Source organism: Giraffa tippelskirchi, chromosome 13 (assembly GCF_054371585.1).
Source record: "Giraffa tippelskirchi isolate mGirTip1 chromosome 13, T2T-mGirTip1v1.2.pri, whole genome shotgun sequence".
Lineage (NCBI taxonomy): Eukaryota > Metazoa > Chordata > Mammalia > Artiodactyla > Giraffidae > Giraffa > Giraffa tippelskirchi.
The window spans coordinates 7,194,195-7,221,048 of record NC_137287.1 but is presented as its reverse complement, the minus strand read 5'-3'; the positions used below and the strand labels follow the sequence as shown (position 1 = coordinate 7,221,048).

Genomic DNA, 26,854 nt, shown 5'->3' with positions numbered 1-26,854 from the left:
GCTGAGTGCTGGGGGCTCTTTCATCACCGTGGAACAGCATTAGACCCGGGAGGGCTGGAAAACACACGTCAGCTCTTAAGCCACCTCCACGTGGCAACATGGGAACCACCACCACCTCCACGTGGCAACAGAAGAGAGGGACCCAGAGCCTATGGGAGGAAGGGGGCCCCTAAAAGCCAGGCCTGCCTGACTGCCAAGAAGCAGCGGTGCCTGGAGGATGGTAAGGCCCTGCAGGGTCCCCGAGGCTGGGACTGGCACTGAGGAAAGGAACCCTGGCACAGCAGGCTCAGGATGGCCTGGGCATTCGGGTCCATCACAAGATGGGAGAGGCTCAGAAACTCTTCAGCTGCCTCCCCCAGCATGTATTCCCGAGGGGCACCAGCCCCCAGCCTCACTTCCCTCTGCTGTGAATGTAGCTTGTGAGGACTGACTGAGCTAGAAGGTGAGAAGCATGCAGAACAGCCCCTGACACAAAGTAAATATTCTCCTGGCTGTGGAGATTATTCCTTGAAGCCAACAGCCTCATCAGGAAAAGCCAGGTGGGATGCCCCTGGTGGTCCAGTAGCTAGGACTCTGCGCTTCCAATACAGGGGGCCCAGGCTCTATCCCAGGTCAAGGAACCAGATCCCCCATGCAGCAGCTAAAAGATCCTGCATGCCATGGAGAAGATGCATGCAGGATGCAGGATGCAACCAAGACCCAGTGCAGCCAAATAAATAAATATTAAAAAAAAAAAAAAAAGCCAGGCAATGTAGCCTTGGAAAACATGGATATTTCTTCAATAATTCACAAGATACAAAGCAGAAATCACAACAGCACTGAGCTGGGCCTTTAAGGTCACAAGGCCTCTGAGGTCCAAGGTCCCCAGGGCAGGATCCTCCAGGCTCTGATTCCTTCTTTCCCCCCTCCACCCCTCTGAGCTGCAGGAAGAAACTGCCTCTTCAGCAGCGTCACTTCAAAGGCCTCCTAGACTTTCCCAGTGCTGCAGCAGGAGCCATGGGGGCATGTGGGCACCCGCCTCGGCTTCCCCTCCTGGCTAGAGAGCCTCCTGGCGAGACAGGGTGCATGCAGTCCCGTGTAGGGCACCCCTGAACCTGAAGCCTTCATCACTCCTCAGTGAACTGGAAGGTTTCTCCCAGCCTCCAGCCAAAGGAAACAGACCTCAGAACGTTGGCCACATGAAAGGCCTGTGTGTAAAAATAATTCAGTTCAACAAATATTTCTGCTACATGCAAATCCCAGAAAGAGGCACTGTGGCTGAGGGCACCTGGAGTGAGCGGTGGAGGCAAGTGCTTCAGAGAACCTAGAACTCAGGGAGGACACAAGACGAGTGCTCCAGCTGCCACGGCATCACCAGAACTAAGCAGGAGAGGAGCCCAGGATTCCACAAGGCAACGGAGGGAAAACGGCTTCGAATCACTGAAGGTCTCATTAGAACAAATCCCCTGTTTATCCAACATGTGTGGTGTCACTGCGTAAATATCCATTTAAGCGCCAAATCAAGTTTTAAGCACTTCTGTGCTAAAGCTGATGTTCTATAATGCACAGGACTTGGCAAAAAGGGAGAGGGAGAAAAAAAAAAAGGAACATTAAACAGAATTAACTGTAATCCATGAAATTGACAATTGCATGTAGTTTTGTCTCAAAACTCCTCCCATCAGCCGTTCTGCTCTTTGGGAAAAAAGTCTGGGTGGGCTGGGACACTGGGGCTGGGGGTTTAACAACACCTACCCCTTAAACGATGACCTGTCCAAAACAGAGGAGGCCCCCGTAGGGCGGGGGGCATACTGCCTTCCCACCCCATCTACAAACTATGCCTGCAGCAATCATGGATTAAGACATGGGAGAGAAGAGAGTTCTGGAATCACAAATTTCTGGGGCTCCGACAGGACGACTCTGCAGATAAGAAAAGAGATCTCCAGGTCCACAGCCAGGGGCTCCAACCCCCCGAATTCCCCAAGAGCACCTGGCCCATTGTGGGGGCTCTGGAACAGTAGCTAATAAAAAGCACAACGATAAACAGAAAAAGCCTTCTGAATGACAGCCAACTTTGTCTGTATGTACATATTATAAAAATCACACACAAGCCAACAATTTCTATATTATGTTAGTTTCATCCCAATATAATTTTCAATAGGACTATTGTAAACAGAAATTACTGGCAGGATTCTGATTAAAAGGATGGCAGCATTCCACATTCAGACTGTGTGACAGACTCACCCCATAATATAAATAACTTGATTAAAAAAAAAATTAGGGTGATGAGCACCCCTCCTACACATGAAAAATTGGTGAAATAGGAAGATTAAATGAACAGCCCTCCCTTTCACAGCCTAGGACTTTAAAAGCCAAACCAGCAAGGCTGAGGTCTGGAATCAGTCACCAATCTGGATCCTCTAGTCCTGGTTTCCAGTGACTCAGGGCTATGCATAAATTAAACAACAAAGGTGGCATGCAGAGGTGCTGTTACTTGCAATACACAGAATCAGGCCTACAAAAACTTCATCCTTAACGTTCAAATCCTGGGACTACCTGCCCAATGGGGGGAGGCAGGGGCCAGCCTGTTCACTGCTGCTGGGGATCCAGGCTTCCAAGGACTCTGGAGGCCACCAAGTCATCAAAAGAGCTAGACTCTGACCAAAGAGCCCAGCTCAGAGCAGGGATCCCACACACAGATCCTTTTGCTGGGTTCTCCTGAAGCTGTGTATTAAGAGCTGCACGGTATTGTGGGTGACACACTGCTTGAGGCCTGGAGGTTCAAAGACAAAAGCTAATGAGAGAAAGACAGAAGCCACAGGTTCTGAACAGAGACCCAAAAAGGGCACTGTGGCTTTACTTCTATGCACTGCTTCCTTTAAGATCTTTGTTTCCTATGACTAAGTCACATTGACAGTATTTGATAATCATCACAAATTTTCACTTTAATTTCAGGAAAATAGGTCTCTGGTAAGAGACCATCTTCACTAACTAGGCTAACCCCGAAGCTTGGCGTGGGGTGGCTCCAGGCACTCCCATGAGCCAGGCACCCCTCTCCAGCAGGGAACACTGGGGGACCAGCCACTGTCACGTCACCAAGTCCATGGACTAAATGCTTACTGTTTCTGCTCATTTATTTGCCAGCCTTATCAGCCTCTTTCTGTAGGAGGTAAGTTCCTCTCTCAGCAACTAGCAACTGACTGTGCTCCTAACAAGTGCAGCTCACAGTGCTGAGCGATGTGAACCCTCTCATCTAATTCCCCAACCCCAGAGGGTGACAACGATAGACAGACATCGCCCTGCCAGATGTGTGCCTGGCATTGTCCTTGTGCGGCGTTATAAAGAGCACCACTGTGTTGAGACTGCAACACCACCACCCCAGGCTTCCCAAGTGGCTCAGTGATTAAAGAACCCACCTGCCAAGAAGGAGACAAGGTTTGATCCCTGGATTGGGAAGATCCCCTGGAAAAGGAAATGGCAACCCACTGCAGTGTTCTTGCCTGGGAAACCCCATGAACAGAGAGGATCCTGGTGGGCTACAGTCTGTGGTGTCAAAAGAGTCGGACACGACTGAGAGACTAAACAACACCGTCCCAGGAGGTACTTTCTTAGACAAGGACCCCAGTTCAGATATACTGAGCACCAGGCCCTGGGCCCCACAGCCAGAGCCCAGCCACCAGCTCAGGGCCAACCTCTCCATTCCCCACTGGCCTGCCTCCCAGGAGGGCAGGGACAGGGCTGTCACAGCAGATGCTGGTATGAGCTGGATTCAGTGTGCGGTGTGTCGGTGTTTCCCTACAGAGGTCCACCCAGCCCAGACGAGAGCAGGTCACCGGCCCATCTCCCTTCCCATTACAGTGGGCCTGCCCCCAGCACAGGGCCAACACCAGGGGACCCAGACGCATACCCACGCGGTGGATGGCCAGCGACAGCCAGGGTGCTATTACCACCGTGGTCCCTTCTTCCCGAGCGCACTGCCCCGGGATAGAAGTGCTTGGCTTTTCAAGGGGAAATGAGCTTCATTTGATTCAGTCTGTGACTCGGCTCTGGTATGACAGGATGACTCAGCTGTCCTATAGACGTGTAGGGCTGAGCCAAGATCGTTATTCCTCTCTTTTCCTCAAAAACCACCCCCTGCAAGGAAGTTTCTGGACGCCCAAAACGACAGAGCCCTCGTCCCTCCTTCTCTGCCGGCAGAAGACCCTCTCAGAGGATGCGGTGGGGTCCAACAGGTTCTGCCAAATCGCTGAAAAGGCAAGGGAAATTCCTGACAAATCGGTGGCGTCAGAAAATCAATTCCCAAATGCTATGTAATTCACCGACAAGCCCACCAGGGCATTCGGATTGAATGGGAACGAATTTCTTTCCTTAAAAAGGACCAAGATAAGAGCAAGAAACATATTTACATTTTGTCTGCAGACCCGAGCTCTCGAGCTGGCGAGCAGGAGTAATGAGAACGGCGCGTCACAAACAACCCGGGCCTGCCAGCGATGAAAATTAATGGGAAGGTAAAGAGCTTCTTTTGATGCTGGAAAGGCTCCAGTAAAAACTGGTCTGTACATGGGAACACGGTGTCAGACTAAGAGAGAATCAGCTTGTCTGACTTGTGGTTTTCTTGACAACATTCATCTTCTCTTGGCCTGATACAGGGCAATTAGTGCTTGTCAGCTGAATCATGTGTTATTAAGATCATTCAGGCATTTTTTAATTACGGTGAGCGAGACAGACAGTAATGAGATCTCCAGCAACTTTAACTTCCCACTTCCTTTTCAGATAAATCTTAAGCTGCTTTTTTTTTCTCTCTCTCTCGTGATGTTTGAAAAGAATTATTTATTCCTGCAGGTAGATACATGTAACCAGGCCCCAGCTTTCCCCACCTCCACATAAAACATCAACTGCTGGGGGGCTCCCTGCAAATCAAATGGACAAAGACACACCTTTCTTAAACATCTGCTCACTCTGGTTGGACATGGGATGGGCAATTTTTGCCTGAGAAAGTTGCTCTTAACAGAGGACTCTGTCCTGGAGGTCTCTTTGGATCTGCAGGGCTCTCCACCCTGGGCCCTTGTCGGCTGGCTTCTTCCCTCCTGTTCCTAAAGGTTCCCAGCCTGTGCTTGACCTGCCCCAAGCCTCACCGTCCTCCCTCCAAAATCCGCTCTTCTATGAGCTTTTCCAACTGTGTGACATCAAAAACCCAGGAAGCATAAAAATGATTTAATTTGCTTTTATAGTCTATATTTCATTCTATTTGCTTTTAAATTAACAATTCTCAAAAAGGTTAAAGTGCAGTACCTGGTTCGACTTGAATCTGGTGTTCATAATTTTTGTCACTTAAATGTTCCCCTTCCATCGATATTTCATGAAGGAAATAATTTCCTTTCCTGGGAGATTTCAAATTTTTATGGTCCCTGTCCTTTCTCTTTATACAGCCAGGAGCCAACGGGAGTTCGGAGCTATTCCTGGGGCGCCATCTGTTTCTTTACGAGGCCAGTGAGAGGGGTCTGGGGGAGGTGTGATAAGGAGGAAAGGCCCCCAAAGCCCACTCCTGCACCCCTTCCTCCTGACACTCAGAGCACTGGCGTTCCTAACATGGCTGGTCCTAAAGACTGTGGGCTTCTGCACATTTCACAAGGAGCTTCCAGCAACAATCTCCACATCAGATTAGGACTTTCTGAAAGGCAAATTCTCCAAACTCTCTGACCCATTCCTAGGAGTATTTTTAGGAAAGTCATTTTAAAAGATCCTTTCCCTAAGTTGGTTCACAGTGTTCCTTTCAATGGAGCACATTATATAATGCATTCTGGATATTACTGTGTTTTGAGTCTTGTGTGCCTTCAACTGGTTTTATTTTTTTCAAGCAAGCCTCCTCCTCCAGGTGCTCAGACCTTTCTGGACCAGGTGTGCACTATATCCACAAGCAAAGCCACCTTTCCCTTCTGTCCCAGTTGACTCCTGTTTGTTCCCAACCATCACCAATGTCCACAGGTGGGGGAAAATCAGAGTATGATCCTACAGTTCCTCTCCCACATGCAAAGACACATGTGCTTGGTGACCACGGCTCACCCACCCAGATGGGCAGGAGCAGACCCTCCGGGCAACCTGCCAAGCACCAGGCGAGACTCCTTCCATCTCCTGGCAGGGCTCGGTTGTGGGAGAGGAGAACCACGCTGAGTCTCAGAAATAGGCAGACCAACCTTCAGGTGGGCCAGGCGAGCCTACTTGAGGTCACACTGCCTGAGAAGACTGTTAGCTGGCTGGGCCTCCAGGGAGGCAGCAAGCCCAAGAAAAAAAGCTGAAGACCACTGAGGCCATACAAGACCAGCCTCATCCAAAAAGACCAGCCTCACCCAGAAAGGGGCCCCTGAGGAAGAAACTTTGAAATGCCAATGGTTGGAATACGTTTATCTAGAAGAATAAAGCAGAAAGTTACATTACGCTAAATAGTTCCAAACTAGAAACAAAATAGGGAGGAGGAAGGATCCATTCTAATTTCAAAGTGTTTTTTAGAGCAGACCACTCTTGGGCTTCCCTGGTGGCTCAGATGGCAAAGAATCTGCCTGCAATGCAGGAGACCTGGGTTCAATCCCTGGGTTGAGAAGATCCCCTGGAGAAGGAAATGGCAACCTAGTTCAGTATTCTTGCCTGGAGAATCCCACGAACATAGGAGCCTGGTGGGCTACAGTCTATGTGGTCACAAAGAGTTGGACACAACTGAGCGATTAACAGTTTCACAGTTTCACTCTTGCACAGGGTAGATGATTTAAAAATATTTGTCTGTTAAAGCTATCAGAAAGGGACATGCAGTGGGGCAGGGACAGACTCAAGGTCACCCAAAACTACCAGGTGGTGCCCTTCCTGTGTCCCCACAGGCACCTGTAAACTCCTCCTGGACTCACTCCACGGCACAAGTCAGCCCCGGGACACTGTCTCCCAGGAGAGTTTGCAAAGACCCTAAACCCAAAGATTCCAGATACTTAAGCATGTAGGTCTATGTCACTTACAATGAACAGACAGGGCCCAGATTCCCTATCACAAGGCAAACAGGCTTCTGACCCTAACAGTGTACTGAAGAAGAGAGTTTCTTCTGCTTAAAAACTTTTAAGTTACCATTTCACCATGTTTTCTCTTTACTCACAAAATTTTTTAAAAACCACACTGTATTAAAAAGTATCAGTTTGCTTTCATGGCTTGGAACCCAAACTATTCTTAACAAAGCTGTATGAAGGTGGGCTTGTCTGGACCACCTAGATCCTGGCTGGACCTTCACTGCTGACTCCTCCGGCTGTGTTACTGGTGGGGCTGCGGCCCACAGGCGCTCGGCCGCCACTTCCCCTCCCTGGGCCCTCCCTGCCCTTTGTCAGTCTCAGCTGTGATCATTTCAGTTCCTCAAGCTCTGCACTGTCAGATCCTTTACCCCGAACCCCAGTCAGCCACGCCGCAGTCCGTGGCTGTCTCTGTAGGAGGTCAGGCTCTAGAAGGCCTCATGGCTTTCCTGGTGGCCCATGGAGAGCCACTGCCCGTCCCTAAAAGGAAGTGGTGTTATTTCAGGGGGAGGGGAGGAGGAATCTCACATTGGGGTACTGAGGGGAGGGTCCTCACCCATGCACAGCTTGCCGGATGGTGAAAGAACTAGAACTCAGGGTGGACTCCGTGGCAGGCCCATGGAGTACAGAGCTGTGCTGGGGGGAGTCTAATGGGACCCATGAGGGGAAGGTGGCAGCACCAATTGATCACAGATGCTCGTGTGCAGGGACCCCACACCTCTTCTAGGAGACAGACGCACATCAGCATCAGACATACTCTTCAAGGCGGCGGTGTTGTGAGGGCACAGACTGGAAGCAACACAAATATCTCTCAATGGGAAAACTGGTACATCAGGTACAGCTATCCCTATAAGGGAATACCATGGTGCTCTGAGAGAGAGACAGAAAATAGAAATAGAGGGCTTCCTTGGTGGCTCAGCGGTAAAAGAATCTGCCTGCCAATGCAGGAGACACAGGTTTGATCCCTGATCCAGGAGGATCCCACATGCCACGGGGCAACTAAGCCCATGCACCACAACTGCTGAGCCCGTGCTCTAGAGTCTGGGAGTCCCAAGCACTGAGCCCATGAGCCGCAACTACTGAGCCCTCATGCCCTAGAGCCCGTGCTCTGCAACAAGAGAAGTCATTGCAATGAGAAGTCAGTGCATGGCAACTAGAGAGTAGCTCCCGCTCACCTCAATTAGAGAAAAGCCTGCGTAGCAATAAAGACCCATCACAGCCCCAAAAAAAGAAATAAAATTACTTAAAAAGAAAACAGAAACAGAATTTTCAGCTTTCACGTCCTGATTTGGAAAGTCTAAGGAACACCGATCATTTTTAAAAATTAAAAAGCAAAGTGCATAAAAGTATGCACGGCACGCCAGACTATGTGTAGATAAGGAGAAAATAACATATTGTATTTGTTTCTGTGTATAAAGAAACTCAGGAAGATACACAAAGAAATCAACAAGGGAGAGGAGCAGTGCAGGGCGGGTAGGAGACTTCTCTTTATGTCTTTTTTTTTTTTGCAGGGGGAACCATGAGATGTTACTCAAAAAGAAAAAAGTAATACAAGGAATTTAGTGCAATTGCTGCTATAAAGTGGTCCAATGTTTCTGGGAAGTTTGGGTAATAAGTACTCAAAGTCTTAGAAATATACACACACTGTTCACTCAGCACTTCCGCTTCTGGAAATTTAACCTAAAGAAATAATCAGACATTAAAAGTAATTTTAAAAGATGCATAGATGCACAAGGATGTTCATCCAAACAGTCTTTTTTGTTGTTGTTTAGTCACTAAGTTGTATCTGACTCTTTTGTGTAGTAGTACAAAGTTGAAAAAGAGAACAATTTAACGAAAGACGGGAAATCAGTGAAATATGTAACAGGTAATTTCAACAAACAGCATGTTAATCTTTCTAAACTAACATTGGGAGATATATTCAGTAACACAGCGAACTCCAGGCTGCTGAGAGATTTGTAGCAAACATATCCAAAGAGTTCTTCCATCAGCTGGTGTCCTAAACTCATAGCCAGGGAAGTGTCTGGAAGGCCTTACACCAGAATGTGAACAGGAACAGGATGAGGGATGACTTTTTATTTCCTTCATCCTATGTTTTTATGGTTTCTTATTTTTACTAGCATCTCGTACTTTTTCAAATCACAAAATCATTTCCACTTTGCAAAAAACAAACAAACAACCCCCCACACACACACCAAAACACAAGGCCAGGTTCAACAGCTGATTTTCCTGGGTCAATGCTAGGACATTAGAAAGCCTACACAACCAAGGATGAAAGACCAGGAAGAGACGAGCACTGGCCCAGGCAAGGAGGGAGACACACCTGAGCACCCCAGGGATGGGCTCTCCTGTCACCGGTCCTGATCAGCCTCAGACTAGGCTTGGGGAACAGAAACTAAACCTGATACAGCAAACACGAGACCACGGGCTCCAATGGGGGGCTGGAGGAGCACAAGGTTGTCATTCCCCTCTTTGCTTTCCTGCTGTGTTGGGCACAAACCGTTCTCTGGCTTATCACAGGGCAATGTGACAAAAATACATTCAACAGCAATTAAACACCATATCTTAAGAGCCAAGTGTTTTCAGTTAATAAAAAGCCCTGCTTATAATAAGAGCAATCCTTGTCTGATCCAAAGCGGATAAAATTGAAGCTTTCATCTTCATGTCTCATGAATGAGTAGCAACATTTTCTAAAACAACAACAAATCAGCTGGCCAAAGGCATGGCTGCCAGTTTATCATCCCTGAGAGAATCGAAGACGTCTGGGTGCGGACCCCAGCTCTGGGGCTGAATAACAACCACCCCTTCCCCACCTATAAAGCAGCCAGGCTTCAAGGTCTGGTCAGGACACGAGACAGCAGCAAAGACCAGAGGCCCCCTGTCAACCTAGCTTCCTCTTCCTGCCTCCCACAATTTCTAACCAGAATCTTTCAAGATTATGGTGGTCTCGCACCCGCACGTGGTTTAAGCAGCAGAATAAAGTCTTATCAACAGATGCCACATGAGCTGCATTCCTTCTTGACGCTCAGGGGTCGCCAGCCCTGCTCAGGGTGGAGAAGTGGCGGGGGGGGGGGGGGGGGACGACACGGACACGCCCTGAACCCTCTGCTCCACGATCCCAAGTTACTTCCTTCAGGTGAAGCTGTGTTCAACGGTCTTAACCACATGACGCCACCACCAGAAGGTCTTAACCACATGACGCCACCACCAGAAGGGAACCTGCCAACTTTGCTTCAAGCTTGTTGAAGTAATTCGATGGATCCCCTCCCTGCCCCTCTACCCTCTCCCCCGAGGCTGGACACAGGGCCTGGTGGTGACCAGGCGGGAACCCAGAGTCTGGCAAAACCCAGCCGAGTCTGTTGCTGACCAGCCTGGGGACTCGGGCCAGAAACTGGACATCCCAAGGAGAAGCCAGGAAGACTCGTGGATGGCTCGGAAGGACTGTCCTCAGGATCCAAAGAGACCGTGATCCTGAGACTTTCCAACAGGGCTGGGCTGACAGGGCTGGGCTCCGAGACGATCCTCCCGAGTGCTTCCTTCCTCCTCCCGGAGTTATTTAGCCTTGACCCTGACCAGAGCTCTGAGAGGAGGCTGGGGGCGCCCAGGGACATTTTAGTCTCTTTTTTAGTAAAAAGGAGATAATAACGTTACCAAGCCCAAGCTCGCTCTGCTCACGGCGCCACAGGTCAATAAATCGGGAAATGAGTTGTTGGAACAAGGAATAAGGACTTGAAAGCTAGCAGACAGCATGGCAGATAATCGTGTCAAAAAACCATCTCCCCCACAGTCTGAATTCGGGCTCCTTTTATACACGAGACGGCAGGGGGCGGGGCCCACAGAGACACTAACCAATGGCTGAGCGGGGCCACTAACGGTCGCTGGTGGACAGTTGCTCACTAACGGTCTCTTGCTTGGGGGAGGGGCCCACTGTGGCGCCAGCCAATAGCTGAGCAGGGCTGCCGCTACAGCTGGTGCCTGCCTTGCTGCCACTGCACCCTGAGCAGAAAGTTGTGGGGTCCAAAGAAGTACTGGCCCCTCCAGCGATGTCGTCCTCCGGCCCTCGGTGGAGCAAGGCGTGCAGGCAGTGATGACCATGGTGGCTACGTAGAGAGGGTCACTAGGATCACTGTCTGAGGCGGCGGGCGCCGTGGGCTCAGCCCGCCACTGGCCCCACCAGCCAGCCTGTGACCGCCGAGGCGGCTCCGGAGCTGGTACCCCTGGAGCCGCGCTCCCGCCTACCAGCTTGCGCAGTGGGTGGGCAGCAGGAGAGGGCCGGCCTGGTGGGTGAGTGCGGCAGGCGCCAGGGAGGGAGGAGGGAAGGACCCACCACACCCCAGGCTGGGGCTGGGGAGGCCACCAGTACCACTCTACCTGCCTTCTACTCACCTAAGGATGTTGTCGGGATTAACTGAATGGGGCATATTAAGCTCCTATTTCCTGAGAGAGATGGCGAGTGAGTAAAGGATATTATTCCATCAACGGTCGGCTTTAATAGCATCCCCCGCAACTGGCACGACAGGAATGCACCATCTCACTCCCATCCTGACTGCAAGGAGGCTAGTTCAATTAAGCCAGAATCTCATTCTGAGAAGCATCTCTAGTTGCAGAGACAATATAAAACCATCCCAGATCCATAGCCTGGATAATAGTAGGTAAAACTAATAGTGTACTTTGTCAAGGATCCTGAATATCCTAGGGGCTATACATAAAGGGGTGTGGACATCACAGGTCTCTTCTGTTCCGTTCTCCTGTCCTTGTTTTTCTAGAAAATTTACTGTTACTGTACTGAAACAGAGGCAAGGACCTATTTTTCTATCAAAATGCTGGGTAGGATTGGGGGCAAGAGGAGAAGGGGATGACAGAGGATGAGATGGTTGGATGGCATCACTGACTCAATGGACATGGGTTTGGGTAGACTCCGGGAGTTGGTGATGGACAGGGAGGCCTGGTGCGCTGCAATTCATGGGGTCGCAAAGAGTCAGACACGACTGAGCGACTGAACTGGAATGACCACAACTAAGACCTGACACAGACAAATAAATAAAATAAAATAAAAAGGATAAATCTCCTAATTTAAAAAGAAAAAGAGGCATACTCCAAAGGAGAAAATACATCTTAGAAAAAAAAGAAAGAAAATACACCTTAAAACTTTCTTAAAATGTACAGAGACCTAAAAAGTTTCACCTATTTCCCAATATTTAACATAAGACACCATAAAACTTCTTCAACAAATACAATTAAAGCCACTATAATTTTAGGATTCCCTAGAGAGCAGGAAAAAGCTATAAAGGGCCCCACATAAAATACTCTGATCTTGAAAACTTTAGGTTATAAGTACAATAATTACTAAAGCTTGTTCATATACGTTCAGATAGCTAGTATACATTATTTTTTAATAATGATATATTTCAATCATCCAGGAAGACACAAATTCCTATGTACCTATACTCAGCGTCATCAAATTTTAACATTCTGCCATATTTGTTATTAATAAAAGGATATTATAGTTGGTTAAACCCATTAAACCCACTTCAATACCATTTTCCTCCCCCCACCAAAAAAAAAAAATCACATCTCCAGAATTTGGCATTTATCTTTCCCCCCCAAAATCTTTCTATATTCACTAGCTTTTCATGGTGCCACGAACAATGTAAAGTATGGCTTTGCGTATTTAATTCCATATAAAAATAGGATCATGCTATGCAAGCCCCTTGGCTGGCCCCTCCTGCTCTCTGCTGTGTCTGTGAGGTCCATCTGCACGTGTGGCCTGCCTTCTAGAACTCCCTGGATGATGCCACTCTCCTCCAGTGACCTCTACATCCTCCCCAGGCGTTTGCCCCTGTTTTTGTGCACGTCTCCCAGAATACACACCCTTGAGCATCTCTAAGGGCACATTTCATCTTGGAGGGAAGCTGCTCCCCTCTACCAGGCTCCTTCAAAATCCCTCTCCAAAGTGGTTGTTCTGGCTCACACACCCACCAACAGGACACAGAGATCACTCTACGAACCCTCCATGGCTTCAGATTTAAAATCTTGCCACTCTGATGGGTGTTTAAGAAAAAAAAAAAAAGGCTTTTAGTCTTAAAAGCTATCACGTAACTGAAACCACCCCCCTCTTAAGTCCTCATGCTGTGACCAAACCAAGCAGCATAGTGGAATCTTAGTTTCCCAATCAGGGATCAAACTTGCTGATTCCTTCCTTGGAATTTTGGAGTCTTAACCACTGGACCACCAAGGAAGGCCGGGACCAAACTGAGCAGAGCTGAGGCTTATAATCTGCTGATGAGCCTGCAGGAGGATTAACTCCACAATCTCCCCTACCTTGGGTGCTAGGATCACAGACTAAAATCAACCTCCTCTTTCTGAGCAGAAAACGTCAGAGAGACAATATGGGCATCCACCCACTCTGAGCCACTTTCACGCCCCAGGGACCCGCTCAGTCACTCTGTGGCAGACAGATGAGTCCAGCTACACAAATATTTATAAAGGAGATGTGAGCATGGCACTAGGCAAGGGTTTTTTAAATGATTATTTACAGACTTCATAAACATCTATCCTAAAATTACTCATTATCAACTTAAAAAAACAAAAACTCTATACCACCATCACAGCTTGATCTGAATAACTTTAAAAGGGGAAAAGTGAAAATTCCATCACAAAGAGAAACATCTTGTTAAACCAGCTTGGCCACTTAAGGTTAAGGAATTTGCCATCCCACATTCTTAATGAGACAGCTGTGATGTTTCAAGTTCATATTCTCGAGGTTTCCTCAAGGTGTCATCGGCCAAGGCTCCCTAGATTCTCTCGTCCATTAATTTCCAGAGAAGGGTTTTACGAAGGGCAGTGAGGAAGGAGCTCTGACTTCCTCCCCGCTCCCTGGGACACCTCACTCTGGGCCAGGAAGTGGGCGGACAACACAGTCTCGGCTGTAAAACATCAGGACAAAGCAGCTGCAGCTGCTCTGGCCAACGTGACCTCGTGACCTCGTGAGAGCTCTAGGGGACGAGGACACCTGTGCTCAGGTGGTTCACAGGGCAAAGGAGAGCAAAGGAGGGCAGGGGACAAGGACTCCGGTCAGCATGGCTGTCTCAGGTGGGCGGCCCATGCCAGGTGGGACGAGGGCCTGGCTTCCCAGGTGGTGGTGGTGGTCCCAGGAGGTAGGTGGGGCGAGTGGTGAGACTGGTGGGTGCACGCAGGGGGTGGACAGTGCAGGCCATGCAGTAGCGGCCCTAAAGAGAAGTAGGAAATGATGTTCTTGTGGGGAGAAGAGCAGAGCGGGTCTCGGTAGCAATAGTTGCATTTCACAGCGGTGGCCAGGGAAAGCACCAGAAACTCAAGCAAAGCGCAGCCCTACAAGCCCTCCTGTCCCTTCCTGGGCCACTCACCCATCTGCCTTCTCCACAGGGAGGTCACTAACCACCCTGTGCCCACGTAACCACCATCTCCCGGGAGCCTCCTGACCTCGGCTGACCTTACACCCTCTGGCCTCCACTGCACCCCACACTCAGCCCTCAGCCTCTCTTCACTCAAATTCTACCCTTTGGGAAACACATCCACTTACACCCGCAGCCAGCTCTGACTTCGATCAACCTTGTGTGTTTGGTCCACGGGTTTACTAAGCACCTACTGTGTCCCAGGCACTGGGAATCGGGCAGGGACAGGACAGACCCACCCTGCCTCCCAAGCGTTTCTCTCTACTCAGGATGTCTGTCCTCCCACACACACCTCCTGCCCTCTGGGTTTCTGACAGAGAACTTGAATTGCCTCCTGGTCATGCCCAAGTACACATGTGGGTTCATTCCAGTGTCCTCCCTCCGTGCCTCCAGACAACGGTCACCACATCCTGGGTGGGGTTCCTCTTGCTCCTTCTGGCCTCCGACACCACCACAGGCCATCCGCCCTCAAAGCTGGGGAGGCTCCCTGCAGGGGAGTCCCTGCAGGTGAACCACCCCCTGGCTGGTCAGGCCTCAATGGCTGTGCCCGGCACTCAAGGCCCTTTGCTCTTCAGCTCTCACGAATGCTTCCCTCCTCCCCAGCGCCCTTTCAGATCAGCCCAGCATCCTCAAGCATCCATGTGTGCACAGGGGCCGTTCTCCATCAATTCCAGGAGGGCAGGCAGCTTGAACATCCCCAGCGCAAGAGGGACTGAAGTAGGGGGAGGGCCTCCTGGCACCCCAACACTGTCTGCAACTTCCAGAGCCACTGGGACTGGCGTGGGGGGCAAGTTCAAGACCCTGTGCCAGCCAGAAGAGATTCTGGGGCACAGCAAGGCCAGGGCTCTGGGGCCAGCTCTGCAGAGGGGGATGAGACCTGTCCCAGTCAACTGAAGGGAGGGTGGGCCACCCAGGGACCAAGTCAGGAAGGACTGGACTTCTGACACTTGAACATCGAGGTGACAGATAAAGCTATGAGTGAGTGATTCTACAAAGAACCTGACGTAAAGCCAAAGCAAATTATCTGCAGTCTGAGCTTCTGGAGACACCCAAGGATGAAGGACCAAAGGAAAACAACCCAGCAGGTGAAGTGTGGGGGGGGCCCTGTGAGGTGGGCCCCCCAGGCCAGGTGTCAGGGGAGGAGGCACAGAGAATTTCCCTAGTGTCCTACGTGCCTGTCCTCACCGCACCCCATCACCTCTCCCTTTCTGCCCTGCGACAGAGCCTCAGGTCTGCCATGGCCACACACTTGACACACTGGTGTGACTTCACCCTGGCGGTTGCTGGCACCCCAGGACAAGAAGGGCTTCTGTGAGGCTCTGGCTGTGAGACGCGAAACTTGGAGGCCAGACTTAAACAGCCTGCTATGAAAGCTGAGCATCCGGGACTTCCCTCATGGTCTGGTGGTTAACACTCGGCTCTTCCAATGCAGAGGGCCCAGGTTCAAACGAACCCTGGTCAGGAAACTAAGATCCCAACATGCCACGTGGTGGGGCCAAAAAAATTTAAAAACAAATTTAAAAAAATTTTTAATAAAAATAAAAGGGAGCACCCAGAGAGCCTGCTGAACGACTGAGATGCTGACACCTGAGCTAGCCCCATGACACACAACTGTGCAAGGAAGCAGCATCATTTCATCCACTGTTGGAAAATTCTTCTCCACTTTAGAAAATTTACAGAAGAAAACAGAAGGGAAAAGGCTTGTAGTGATTTTACACAGCATGTTAAGTATCACCATGGAAATCACACTGAAAGTTCAAATACAACTTTTATGAAACTTCTTGAACTTTCTTACATGGCACTTTCCCCCAAAGGCCCCAGGAGTGCCTTCTTTACACGCTTTGAAATCAATGAGATGCTTTGAGGGCAAAGGGAAAATCACCTTTAATGGAACGTTTTACTGTTTGTGTTGTTTAGAGTGTCTCGGGGTTGAAATTCTCAAGACTCCATTTGTTACCAACGATTTAATGAGCTGCTCATTGTATCAGCCGTGAATGATCAGCAAACAACTATGCTGGCTCATTTATCTCCTCTAGTTTAATTTGAGTCCTTAAAATAAATGTTCATGTCTGCAATAAAGGGCCTGATACGATTCTTTTGTCTGGAGATTGTAAAACAAGCGTGCCAACTATCTCTGCCTTTGGTAGGTTTCAAGGTCATCTGCTTTGCCAAGATCTCTTAAAAACAAGTGCTGCTTTCCCTTGAAACCACTAAAATGTCAGTCCCATGAGGGCAGGTGCTGTCATTTGTTCAGCACTAATCCCAAATACCTAGCACTGTTCCTGGCCTTTACTAGCCAAACAATTAAGATTAGTGTAATTATTGGGTGAGTGAATTTTCTGTTGTGGCCATTATACATATAGGTAGAGGTATATATCTCCCACATTCGTAAATATCTGTGTTCAGACACTACACACAAACATGTGAATGGATGCGGCTGCCCCCTGGGAGAACATGCTACATGACCCGTGCTACATGGCTGCTTGCTGTTGGACCAGCAGACCACCTTTCTACTCCATCCTGCCCAGGGGCATCAGCACTGTCTGTCCCTCACTGCCACCAGGAGGAGGGTATGGTTTAACAAACATCAGACTTTAACACTTGGGTCTGCCAAGGGGCCCTTCTGTCATCTGAAAACAATATACTAGTTGACACGGGGCTCCTAATAAACACTTAATAACAGGAGAAGCGCTCTGCAAAGTGAAACTCTTAAAGGGACAGAGGCAACTTGCAGCTGAAAGAAAGAAAGGTTTAACTTAGCTAATCTGCATGAACATCAGTGCCTCTGCAGCATCCAGAAATATGTTCTCGAAAGGTCATGTGCATAAGCATTCACTGTGAAGAATAAAAACAGTTGTTCTGAGTTTCTTGACAAATAAGAATAACTGCTCTATAATAAGAGCAACTGCTAGTAGGCATGTGTAGCCAAACAAGCAGGGCTTTGTGCACCTGGCCTTCCCCACCCAAGGACTGCAGCTGGGTCTGGGAGTTGGGAGGAAGGCCAAGGAGGCCAGAGCCGGCAGGAGACTGAGACCTCAGACCCGGGAACTGGGGCCCTAGCCTCATCTTCCCTCTGCCACGGTTGAGGCCATAGACAAGAACTCAACCCCTGTGCGTCTCAGTTTCTTTGTGGTTAACTGGGAGGGTTGGTCCAATTTGGGGGATTCTACAAAACTAACATGTCAAACAAACAATATGCATTGTGAATGTGTGAGTGCGTGCTAAGTCGCTTCAGTCGTGTCCGACTTTTTGTGACCCCAATGGCCGTAAACCATCAGGCTCCTCTGTCCATGGGATCCTCCAGGCAAGAATAATACTGGAGTGGGCTGCCATGTCCTCCGAGGGATTTTCCCAACCCTTGGGATCGAACCTGAGTCTCTTGCACTGGTAGGCAGGTTCTTTACCACTAGTGCCACCTGGGAAGCCCAAGCACATAAACTGTAAATTGTAAGAAAACAACACTTCCCCCCACACCAACTCTGCTGATGAAATGATTTAAGGGCACACTTGGGTTGCAAATTATACTTAGATTTTAAATATGTTCCTTGATGCAAAGAGAGTTGGGATAATTACTCAAAAGGAGGAAAACCCCACCCTTTTACAGGCAATTAAAGGGGAAGGGCAAAGGTCTGAGCCCGCCCAGATGAAAACCTTCCCTGAGCACCTTGTGAGCCGGGGCGGGGACAGGGGGCAGGGCTGCCCTTGTCAGGGTCACATTTCACAGGCAGCTGTTCTCTGTCAAACTGAAGGGCAATAGCAGGCTGGAAGGGCAGGCGAATAATCCTTGGATGGCCTGGTGTTAGTAAAGTGAACTAAACAGAATATGAATGGCATCTGCTATATGCTGCCATTTACTATGTAACCCTACCAGAGTGTAAGCTCCCTGAGGGCAGGAATCACCTTGACCGCTTTCCCCACCACTTCAGCATGTGGCCAGATGCTCAAGACGTGTTTCTTGAGTTACTGATTGCATGAGTAGACAGCAGTATTCATAGAGAAATAGCCAAAGGAAATGAGTCACAGCATTAACTGCTGATTCTAACCCTGGTAGTGGGATTACAGGTGTCGGACACGTGACTACCCACCAGCACCTAGTGGCCTGGACGTGGAGAAGCCCCACTCGTGCTTCAAGGCCCAGCAGCACCATCACCGCCAAATCGGAACCTGATGCCCATCCTGCCCCCAGCCCTGAGCGCCAGCCCTACACCTGGCGAGGCACTGTGCACGGGTCCTCTTCTCACCAGATGGGGGCTCCTGGGGGGTCCAGCCAGCACTGAACAAGTTCGGTAGCCCCAGCATCTGGGGCAGCGCCAGGCAGCTTGTTCAATTTGAATGACCACAACATTTCAGTTCCAAAAAATTGAGGTGACGATGGGTTGCAAATGTGACACCTGTTAACTGACCCTTAACCGCTAACCACCAAATGTGGAAGCAGCTTCCACTCAGAGGAGCAACTATTATACAGAGTTTCAGACGATCAACGCGGCAAGCAAGGGCAATCCGTGGCCCATGGAGAACTCTGCTGGGATAAAAGAGATGACCGGGAGCGCACGTCTAGCCGCCAGATGGAGGCAGCTGGAGTCAGAGATCCCAACTCCCACGCCGGCAGGAAGGAGGCAGAACCCCACATGGTGGGGCGCCTGCCCAGCCCCTCCTTCTTCGGTGCCCAGGGACTGATTCTGAAGCAAAGCAGCGCCTCGCACATTCAGAGACTCGAGGTCTTCAGAGCCAAATCAACTATACCTCAATTAAAAAAAAAAATTAAAAAATATATGTGACATATTAAAAAAAAGAAAGAAAAAAGACATTCAGAGATAGGAGCACCGCATCTGGTTTTCTGGATGAAGCCAACTGAGGCTCAAGAAAGAACAGTAACCAGCCCCAGGCCCTGGGACAGGCGAGGGCAGAGTCCTGGACCAGACCACCTCTCCCCTGCGACACGCCCCCAACTCCCACCCAGGACTGTCTCACTTCTGTGCCCCTCGGTAGAAATGTCCCTTTAGGTGTGGTCATGGAATGATGGTGCTTTTTTTAAAGGTGGACATGTTATCTTCTAGAGATACATATTGAAATCTTTATGGATAAAATAAAATGATGGTCTTTTCAAACTTCTAAAAATGGGGGATATAGATGAAACTAGACGTGGGTATAAATGAAACTAGATGGGGCCGTGAGCTGCTAACTGGTAAAGCTGGTGACAGTAGGTGGGGGTTTGCTACAGTTGTTTCTACTTTGGTGTATGTTTGAAGGTTTTCACAAGGAAAATTTTTCTTAAGTACTCTTCAAGATGCCAGGCAGCAGCAATGCCAGCTTCTTGAAGGAGGGTTTTGTTACCATCTAGGTCTTCTCCGAAAAAAGAAGGAGGAGGAGGGGATGGGAGGGTGCGGGGGAGAAGGAATAATTAAAAAAAAAAAAAAAAAAAACCCTTCTATGACTCTCTTCAAGACATTGTCAGTTCTCTGGAGGCCCAGTGGTCAGGACTCTGCACTTCCACTGCAGGGGGCGTGGTTTCACTCCCTGGTTGAGGAACCAATGTCCTGCGTGCTTTGAGGTATGGGCAAAAAAAAAAAAGACACTGCCCCATAAAGCATATGGCAGAAGGAAAAAGAGAGAGGAGGAAAAAAAAAAGAGGGGAGCCTATTGAACAAGTTATCAAGTCGGCAGAGAAAACAAGCCATGTCAGTATTAGATCATTAAATCAGCATTCTGGCAAAAAACAGTATTTCCAAACATTCTGATGACAGCTGGATCAAACCCGCCAATACTTGACAGTAATAAATATAGTTATTTGGGAAGAAAAATAGGGAGTGACCTTACAGTTCCACTGAAATATGCCAAATAAGGAAAGCTTGAAGCTGTAGGAAATGGAAAAGAACGGCTAATATTTGGCAAGCTTCCTTTACGATCAACAAATTAAAATGTTAAGGAAGCAATTTGTTGAGAAAAGATATTTTTAAAAGGAGCTGAATCATGCAGGTTTGGCCCCGGATATGGTCAATTGGTAATTTTAAATCATTTTTTAAAAGTTAATGTTTTCAGCCCCCAGAAATTGCATTTGAGATGGCGCTGAGTTAATCATAAGCCTGCCTCCCTCGCGGCTCAGGTGGCGGGAGGAGGGAGGAGGGAAGCCTTAACTTCGTTTCCCTGCAGCTCTGCCCTTAACCCCTGGTCAGCGGCCTGCAGACGCAGCCCCCACCCGGTCACTTGAATGATAAGGGGATAAACAAAAACAGCCTCTGTGGCTTTCTGTCTCTAAAGACATGCTAGATGCTGGTCCACTTTCAATCACTAGCCATCTGACCTACTTGGAATCTAGAAAGCTTGATGCTACTGGATTTCTTCCACGAAGAAAAGGTACAGGTGTACCAGTTTTCACAATCCGTGGATAAATAGGGTCTTCTTTTTCTTCCCACCCGCTCCACAACCCTCACATGCAACAGGCCACATGCGTTAGGCTGAATGGTGGTTCCCCCCCTGCCCAAACGTCCCCGTTCTCATCCTCCGAAGCTGTGGAGGAGGACGTTCTTGTGATTAAAAGCTGTTCCCGTCCTAAGGGCCAAAGTGTACCTTCATTAAGGCGCCACAGTTTACCTGGGGGGAGGGGGAAGCTTTTATAAATAGTACTTCACGTGACAGTAAGTCACTGTAGAAGAAAAGGTCCAGGGAGGGAGGGGTGGTGCGGGGTCAAGAGGGGGTGTTAGCTTATAAGGGCAGGAAGGGAACACCTGAGGCCTCAAGAAAGTAAAACCCACCAAAGCCAGCCCCTATAGTGGAACCCCGCAGCACCCCCAGAAGAGAAACCAAACGCTGTGGGCGAGACTTTCGTCCATTTGCCTGCTTACAAGCTGTTTAAGCTTTGTCATAACCTTGAGGAATCTAGACACTGCTTTAAAAAAAAAAAAAATCAGTTCCCTGGTAATGAGCAGTCCTCCTTGGTAACAACTGAAACACAGTATTGGGTTTTGAAAATCCTCTTGGTTCCAGCGTTTTTAGCCGCTCGTACTGAGTAGAGTGGCCTGCGTCCTGTGCGCTCAGCACTCAGTTAAAACGTCAGACCTGTGGTGGTGGAGGCCAACGCTGATCCACACTGGACCGCACTCCTGGGATGGCCCCAGGTGACCCTCCAGACAGCACCTCAGAAAGGACTGCCCTAAGGGGACCACTCAGCTCCTGTGAGAACTGCCAGCGCCCGGTGCCAACCCACCCACGGGGGACAAGCCTGACTGGAGGAAACGTGGGAGCAGTCAGAGCTGTTCACACAATCCACGGCAAGTCAGCCAGCCTGGAGGCCCCAGAATCTCCCGGGGCCCATTCTATCAGCTGACCAACGCCAAAGCCTTGGCTCAGCCCCAGTCAGAATGGAGACAAGAACCCCCATCTATTGGTGAAGTTTATGACACAGCTTGTCTCAGACAGGGGCATCACCTCCACCCGCCCCGACCCCCAACGTCAGTCAGACTGAGGCTGCCTGGCCTCACTGAGACAGAGGTCAGCTCAGCGTGTCTTGTGGGGCCTGAATAAGGGTGGCTTCACAGTTAAGTGTTTTCGTTTTTTGGCTGTGCCATGCGGCAGGCAGGACTGAACCCAGACCCCAGCAGTGAAAGCACTTGAGTCCTAACCACTGGACTGCCAGGGGATTACTATCACATTCAGTGTCTTCAGTCCGTTTTCACAGGCACAGATAAACATGCAGACTCCGCCAAGTTGGCTGTGGACACAGAGCATCCCAGCTCTGGTTCTCCAGGTGGAGAAGGTGGGGAAACTGAGTGCCCGCGACATGGACGCACAGTCCAGCCAGTGGAGCAGTGAGGGCCTCCGCACGGGCTCACGTGACCTCGCTCCCTGGACTCAGCATCCTTACTGAGGAAGCTGAACTCTGAAAGTTACCAGGAATAACTAAGGGGGGGAGGGGAACTCTGCCTCCAAAAAACCCCAAAAGAAACAGGAGAAAAACCTAAAAACCTTCTTGCAATTTTGAGAAGCTGCAGGAGGGCTAAGCGGTTCTGACCTAAGTCAAGATAAGGGGGGGCAACAGGCTGGTCGGGCAGGCATGGGGCCAGCCCACCCCCCCCCACCCCGCCACCTCCTGGGTGGGTGGGAAGATAGGCCCTCAGAGTTCCCAGGTGCCCACACGCATGTTAACTCTCCCTTGGTTGAATCCCATCCTCTCGCTTCACCTGACTCCAACCTCACTCTGCTTTATTTAATTCAAAACAGCTGATTTCAGAGGCGCTCGTCCTCATCTTTCATTCTAGTCCACATCATTCCAAAAGCCGACTATTAAGTAAGAGCGGTGAAAGGCCTTTTTGTGTTGAAAACATCTTTTATGTGTTGAAAGTGGATGAAAGCCATGCATTTTGACTCTTGGAGGAAAAAAAAAAAAGCGTTTCTTTTTATTTCAACAGATATTTCAAAACTATGACATTTATTGAATGCTATGCCTATTCTCTGCGAGGCACCGTGGGAGGTGCTGAGTCCCCAGTTGGGCACAGCCGCTGTGCTGATAAGCTGACCCGGGCACAAAGCAAGGACCCAGAGGCCGGTCATCCTAGGTGTGGTGAGGGCAGAAATGTAGGGCAGGCCCGGAGCGCCCCTGGGGGTCAGAGGAGGACAGAGTCCATCTGCTGCAGGGGATCCGAAGGGCTTCATTCAAACAGAAACAGGAACTTGAGCAGGGCAGGGGCAGGGCTTTAGAGGCCGAGGGAAGAAAGATGGGGTGGGGGGGGCACCGCGGGAGCAGACCCTGACTGGGGAGGGCAGGTTCCACGCCCAGGGGACTGGTAGGCTGCCAAGTGTGGGAGCACAGAGTGAGGGGACAGGGGAGGTCACAGAGGACAAGGTCCAAGGAAGGGTCACAGGGTTCAATTCATCCAACTACTGCAAGAAAGCAGTTTCGGTTTGATGATGAAGAGGGAGCCCGAGAGAAGAGGGGTCAGGAGGAGGCTTTTCCTCAACGTGCGGCTGGCTGCCCCCAAAGTCCCCCAAGTTGGAGAAACAGTTGAACTTGGGGCAGCATTTGAAGTCACTGACCACAAGGAGGAAGCGTGCCCTGGGGCTGCAGGAAACAGATTGCGCGGCTGCGTCTATCCGGCTGGGAGAGGCCCCGCCCTCGGAAGGGTTTCCATCTAGGGGGCTTGAAGTCTGCTCCTGTCACCTTTCTGTGACGTCCCCCTCACTTTCTAGACCCACCAGACTTCTGGACGGGCCCACGTTTAGGGCCTTCAATTAGGGGATGGAGAACACCGGCTCGGGGAAACCACGAAGGCTGGGGTGGAGGATGGAGGGAGATGCAATGCCAGGGAAATCAACAAACTGCAACTGAGGCATAACATTCTGGTCCTTACGTATCTCTGATGACTTAAAACTGACGGTTCCTTGCACACTTCCTGCCGACCTCAACTGTTTGGTTTTCTTTTTTTTTTTTTAATATTTATTTATTTGGCTGCACCAGGTGTTACTGCAGCATGCGGGATCTTCCGTTTTCAATGCAGCATGCAAACGCTTAGTTGTGGCATGCCGGATCTAGTTCTCCAAACAAGGATCAAACCCAGGCCCCCTGCATTGAGAGATGGAGTTTTAGTCACTGGACTACTAGGGAAGTCCCCTCAGCTGTTTCTTAAGGCAGGAGAACACATCGGAAGTACCAGACTGAATGTTATGACTTAAATGGTAAAATTCCTGCAAAATCACTGGTGAACTCTCCCACCGTGACACCTATAAATGCAGGTAAAACCCTACCTCTCCCCAAGCCTTGTCTTCTTTGTCAATTGACTAGAAATGACCAGCCTGGATGGAGGAGGAGAAGACCACACCCCCCAGAGTGGCCCCAGGCAGGCAAGGCCCCTGGCCAGATGAGTGGGGCTCAGTGTCACCAGAGGAGGGAGGGGTTTCCAAGGAGACAGAGCTGCTGGGGCTGGGAAGGCAGAAAAGCACTGCTCAGGGAGGCAGGGCCTGAGCTGGGGGCTCCAAGGGACAGGGTCTGCCTCCCGGCAAGAGGGGAAAAGAGTGAGTTCTGAGGCAGGAAGTGGAGTGTCCATGTGCTGGGGAAGATTACAGGCAAGAGGGAGGGAGGGAAGGAGCCGACCCTGCAGTTGATCAGCACAATCCGAGCTGAGTCCGTTTTTAGTCCTTCTGAGTGTGTGTGTGAATAAGCACTATTGAGAATGAGGTGCTACATGAATGCGAGATGGGGGTGCCATTTCTTAGCCCAGTAAGGATGCCACAGTTAATAATAGCTCCCAGTTACAGAGCAGCTGCCAGCAGGCACTTCACATATATTCCCTCTTTTTTGTTTTTATAACAACCCAGCTAGGAAGCGCTCTCCTTTCAGATGAGGGAGTGGAGGCATCCAACCATGAAGTGGTGGAGGATCTGAACCCCAGCCTCAGGTCCCAAAGCCTGCACAGCCGCCTCCTTCCTGTCACAACCAAGGCTCCTAGGCTAGTGAGCCCGGCGTTCACAGTGTTTCACAAAGTTGCTCTGAAGGTGATCTTCAAAGTGCATCAAGCATGTGTCACTCATGGGCAACCTGGTTGGAAGGTGCTCCTGAAAGATGGCTATAAAAGAAAACCGATGTGTTTCCTAGAAAACTGGTGTTGTCATAGATGTACAGCCTAACCCCCTATGTTAAGTGGGGCGTTTTGAAGGCATGTGACTTCCAGCTTAAAAATGGCATCTTGACACCCGAGCTCTCTCTGCTCCCTCCAGAACAGCAAGGTCTAGTCTCTCAGGAGTAGGGAGCAAAGGAGAAGTCCACCAGATCCTAGAAGCTTCCCAGCCGCTGGGCCAGCCACAGCAGCCTGCACAGATCAGAGGAAGCTCGGGACAGGGGACAGGCCGTCAGACTTTCAGCCTCAGCCACCCTACCCAGCAGGGAACCCAGGGTGTTTATAGGAGAAGCTGTCAGCCCAAGAGCAAAGAGCACAGACACTCGACACTCAAGGGATGCCCCCACCCCCAGCAAAACACCTGGGCTGATTATTTACAGTGAAGGCTACCAGTCGACTGCCCCCAAAACCACACCTTCTCGAGACACACACACATACACACACGAGCTTCCATATCAGCATGCTGATTGATGCCTTGCACTTACATAGAGACAGATGATGACATGTCACCCGACATTTGAGGAAATCTCTTAACTGGGACCGAGAGACAGAAGGAGCAGAGACAAACCCACAGGAAGGAGAAAGGATAAATAAACTTGAGGCTGGTCACAGAACTGGGCCTAAACATCAGAGACAAGGGAGACCACATTGACTACAGCAGATGACTCTCCCTTACAGAACGAGTCAGAGAGGCAAGTTCCAGAAGTCTACCTGCAGAATGATAAAACCGTTTTTTAAATACAGCTCAAAACCAAGCAGTTGTAAACGATATAGCATTTAAGGCTTCCCTCATGGCTCATATAGTAGAGAATCTTGTCTGCCATGCAGGAGACCTGGGTTCAATCCCTGAGTTGGGAAGATCCCCTGGAGAAAGAAACGGCAACCCAGTCCAGTATTCTTGCCTGGAGAATCCCATGGACAGAGGAGCCTGGTGGGCTATGGTCCATGGGGTTACAAAGAGTCAGACACGACTGAGCGACTAACACTTTAAGCATGTATAGATTTGTGATAAAACATTATTTTAAGGTCATGACATAATACATACAGTACTTCGGACAGTGGCCACCTGTCCTGCAGGGAGGAAGGGAAACAAGGAGGGGGGAGGGTAATGCAGGTGGATGCAAATTACTGGCCACATCTGGGTCCTGCGTTGGGGGGGAGAGTTCACAGGTGTTAATTACATTATTACATTTTGTAGCCAAAATGCATTACATACAATTGTTTACATACATTCAGTGTTTTCTTAAAGATTTTTTAAAAGTAAACATGAAGCAAAGTCAATGCAGGGAACAGAAGAAAAAAAAAATTTTTTTTAAATGGTGATGAATGCAGCCAGTGAGATAAGACGCTGCATCTTGGAAACAAGAACAGGTCCAAAGAATGGAACATTCAAGGAACAAGAGAAAACACCTGAGTTAAAAAATGTGACAAATACAAGTTTACAAAGGTTGGGATGCTGAGAATTCCCCAAGAAGATATATCCCCAAAGACAAAGACATCGAAAGTGAAAGGGGAGAAAAATGAGCAGATGGGTACAGGAGGCCCACCGTCTGAACACTGAGCTCCAGAGGACAGGAAACAGGGGCAGGAAAACAGGACCCGGACAAGAGCAAGTTTTCCTGATGACTGAAAAAAGAAAAAGAAAAAAAAGAGGAAGACCCGACTCTAAAAGGTGTCAGAGAGAAAAAGCAGAGGACAGGAAGTCAGAATGCCTTCCAACAGGCTCCTGGATGAGGCTGGGCCCTTTCAGTCCTGAGGGCAGCGCTTTCCAATCTGGAATTCCACCCTCGGCTCA

At 49.6% G+C, this 26,854-nt stretch overlaps 1 protein-coding gene across 46 annotated transcripts in view; it reads right to left on the bottom strand.

Annotated features, from left to right (window-relative positions):
• The window catches only part of CUX1 (cut like homeobox 1), a 349,540-nt gene that overhangs the window by 298,377 nt on the left and 24,309 nt on the right, over positions 1 to 26,854 (bottom strand). For 25 of the 46 annotated variants that reach the window (XM_081557718.1, XM_081557719.1, XM_081557725.1 and 22 more), the window contains exon 1: positions 10,671 to 10,801. The exons of the other annotated variants lie outside the window; for them this stretch is intronic. In XM_081557718.1, coding sequence (XP_081413844.1) covers positions 10,671 to 10,769 — 99 coding nt within the window. In that variant the 5' untranslated portion in view covers positions 10,770 to 10,801. Of the gene's footprint in view, positions 1 to 10,670; positions 10,802 to 26,854 lie in introns of those variants that run through there. 46 annotated transcript variants of the gene reach the window in all.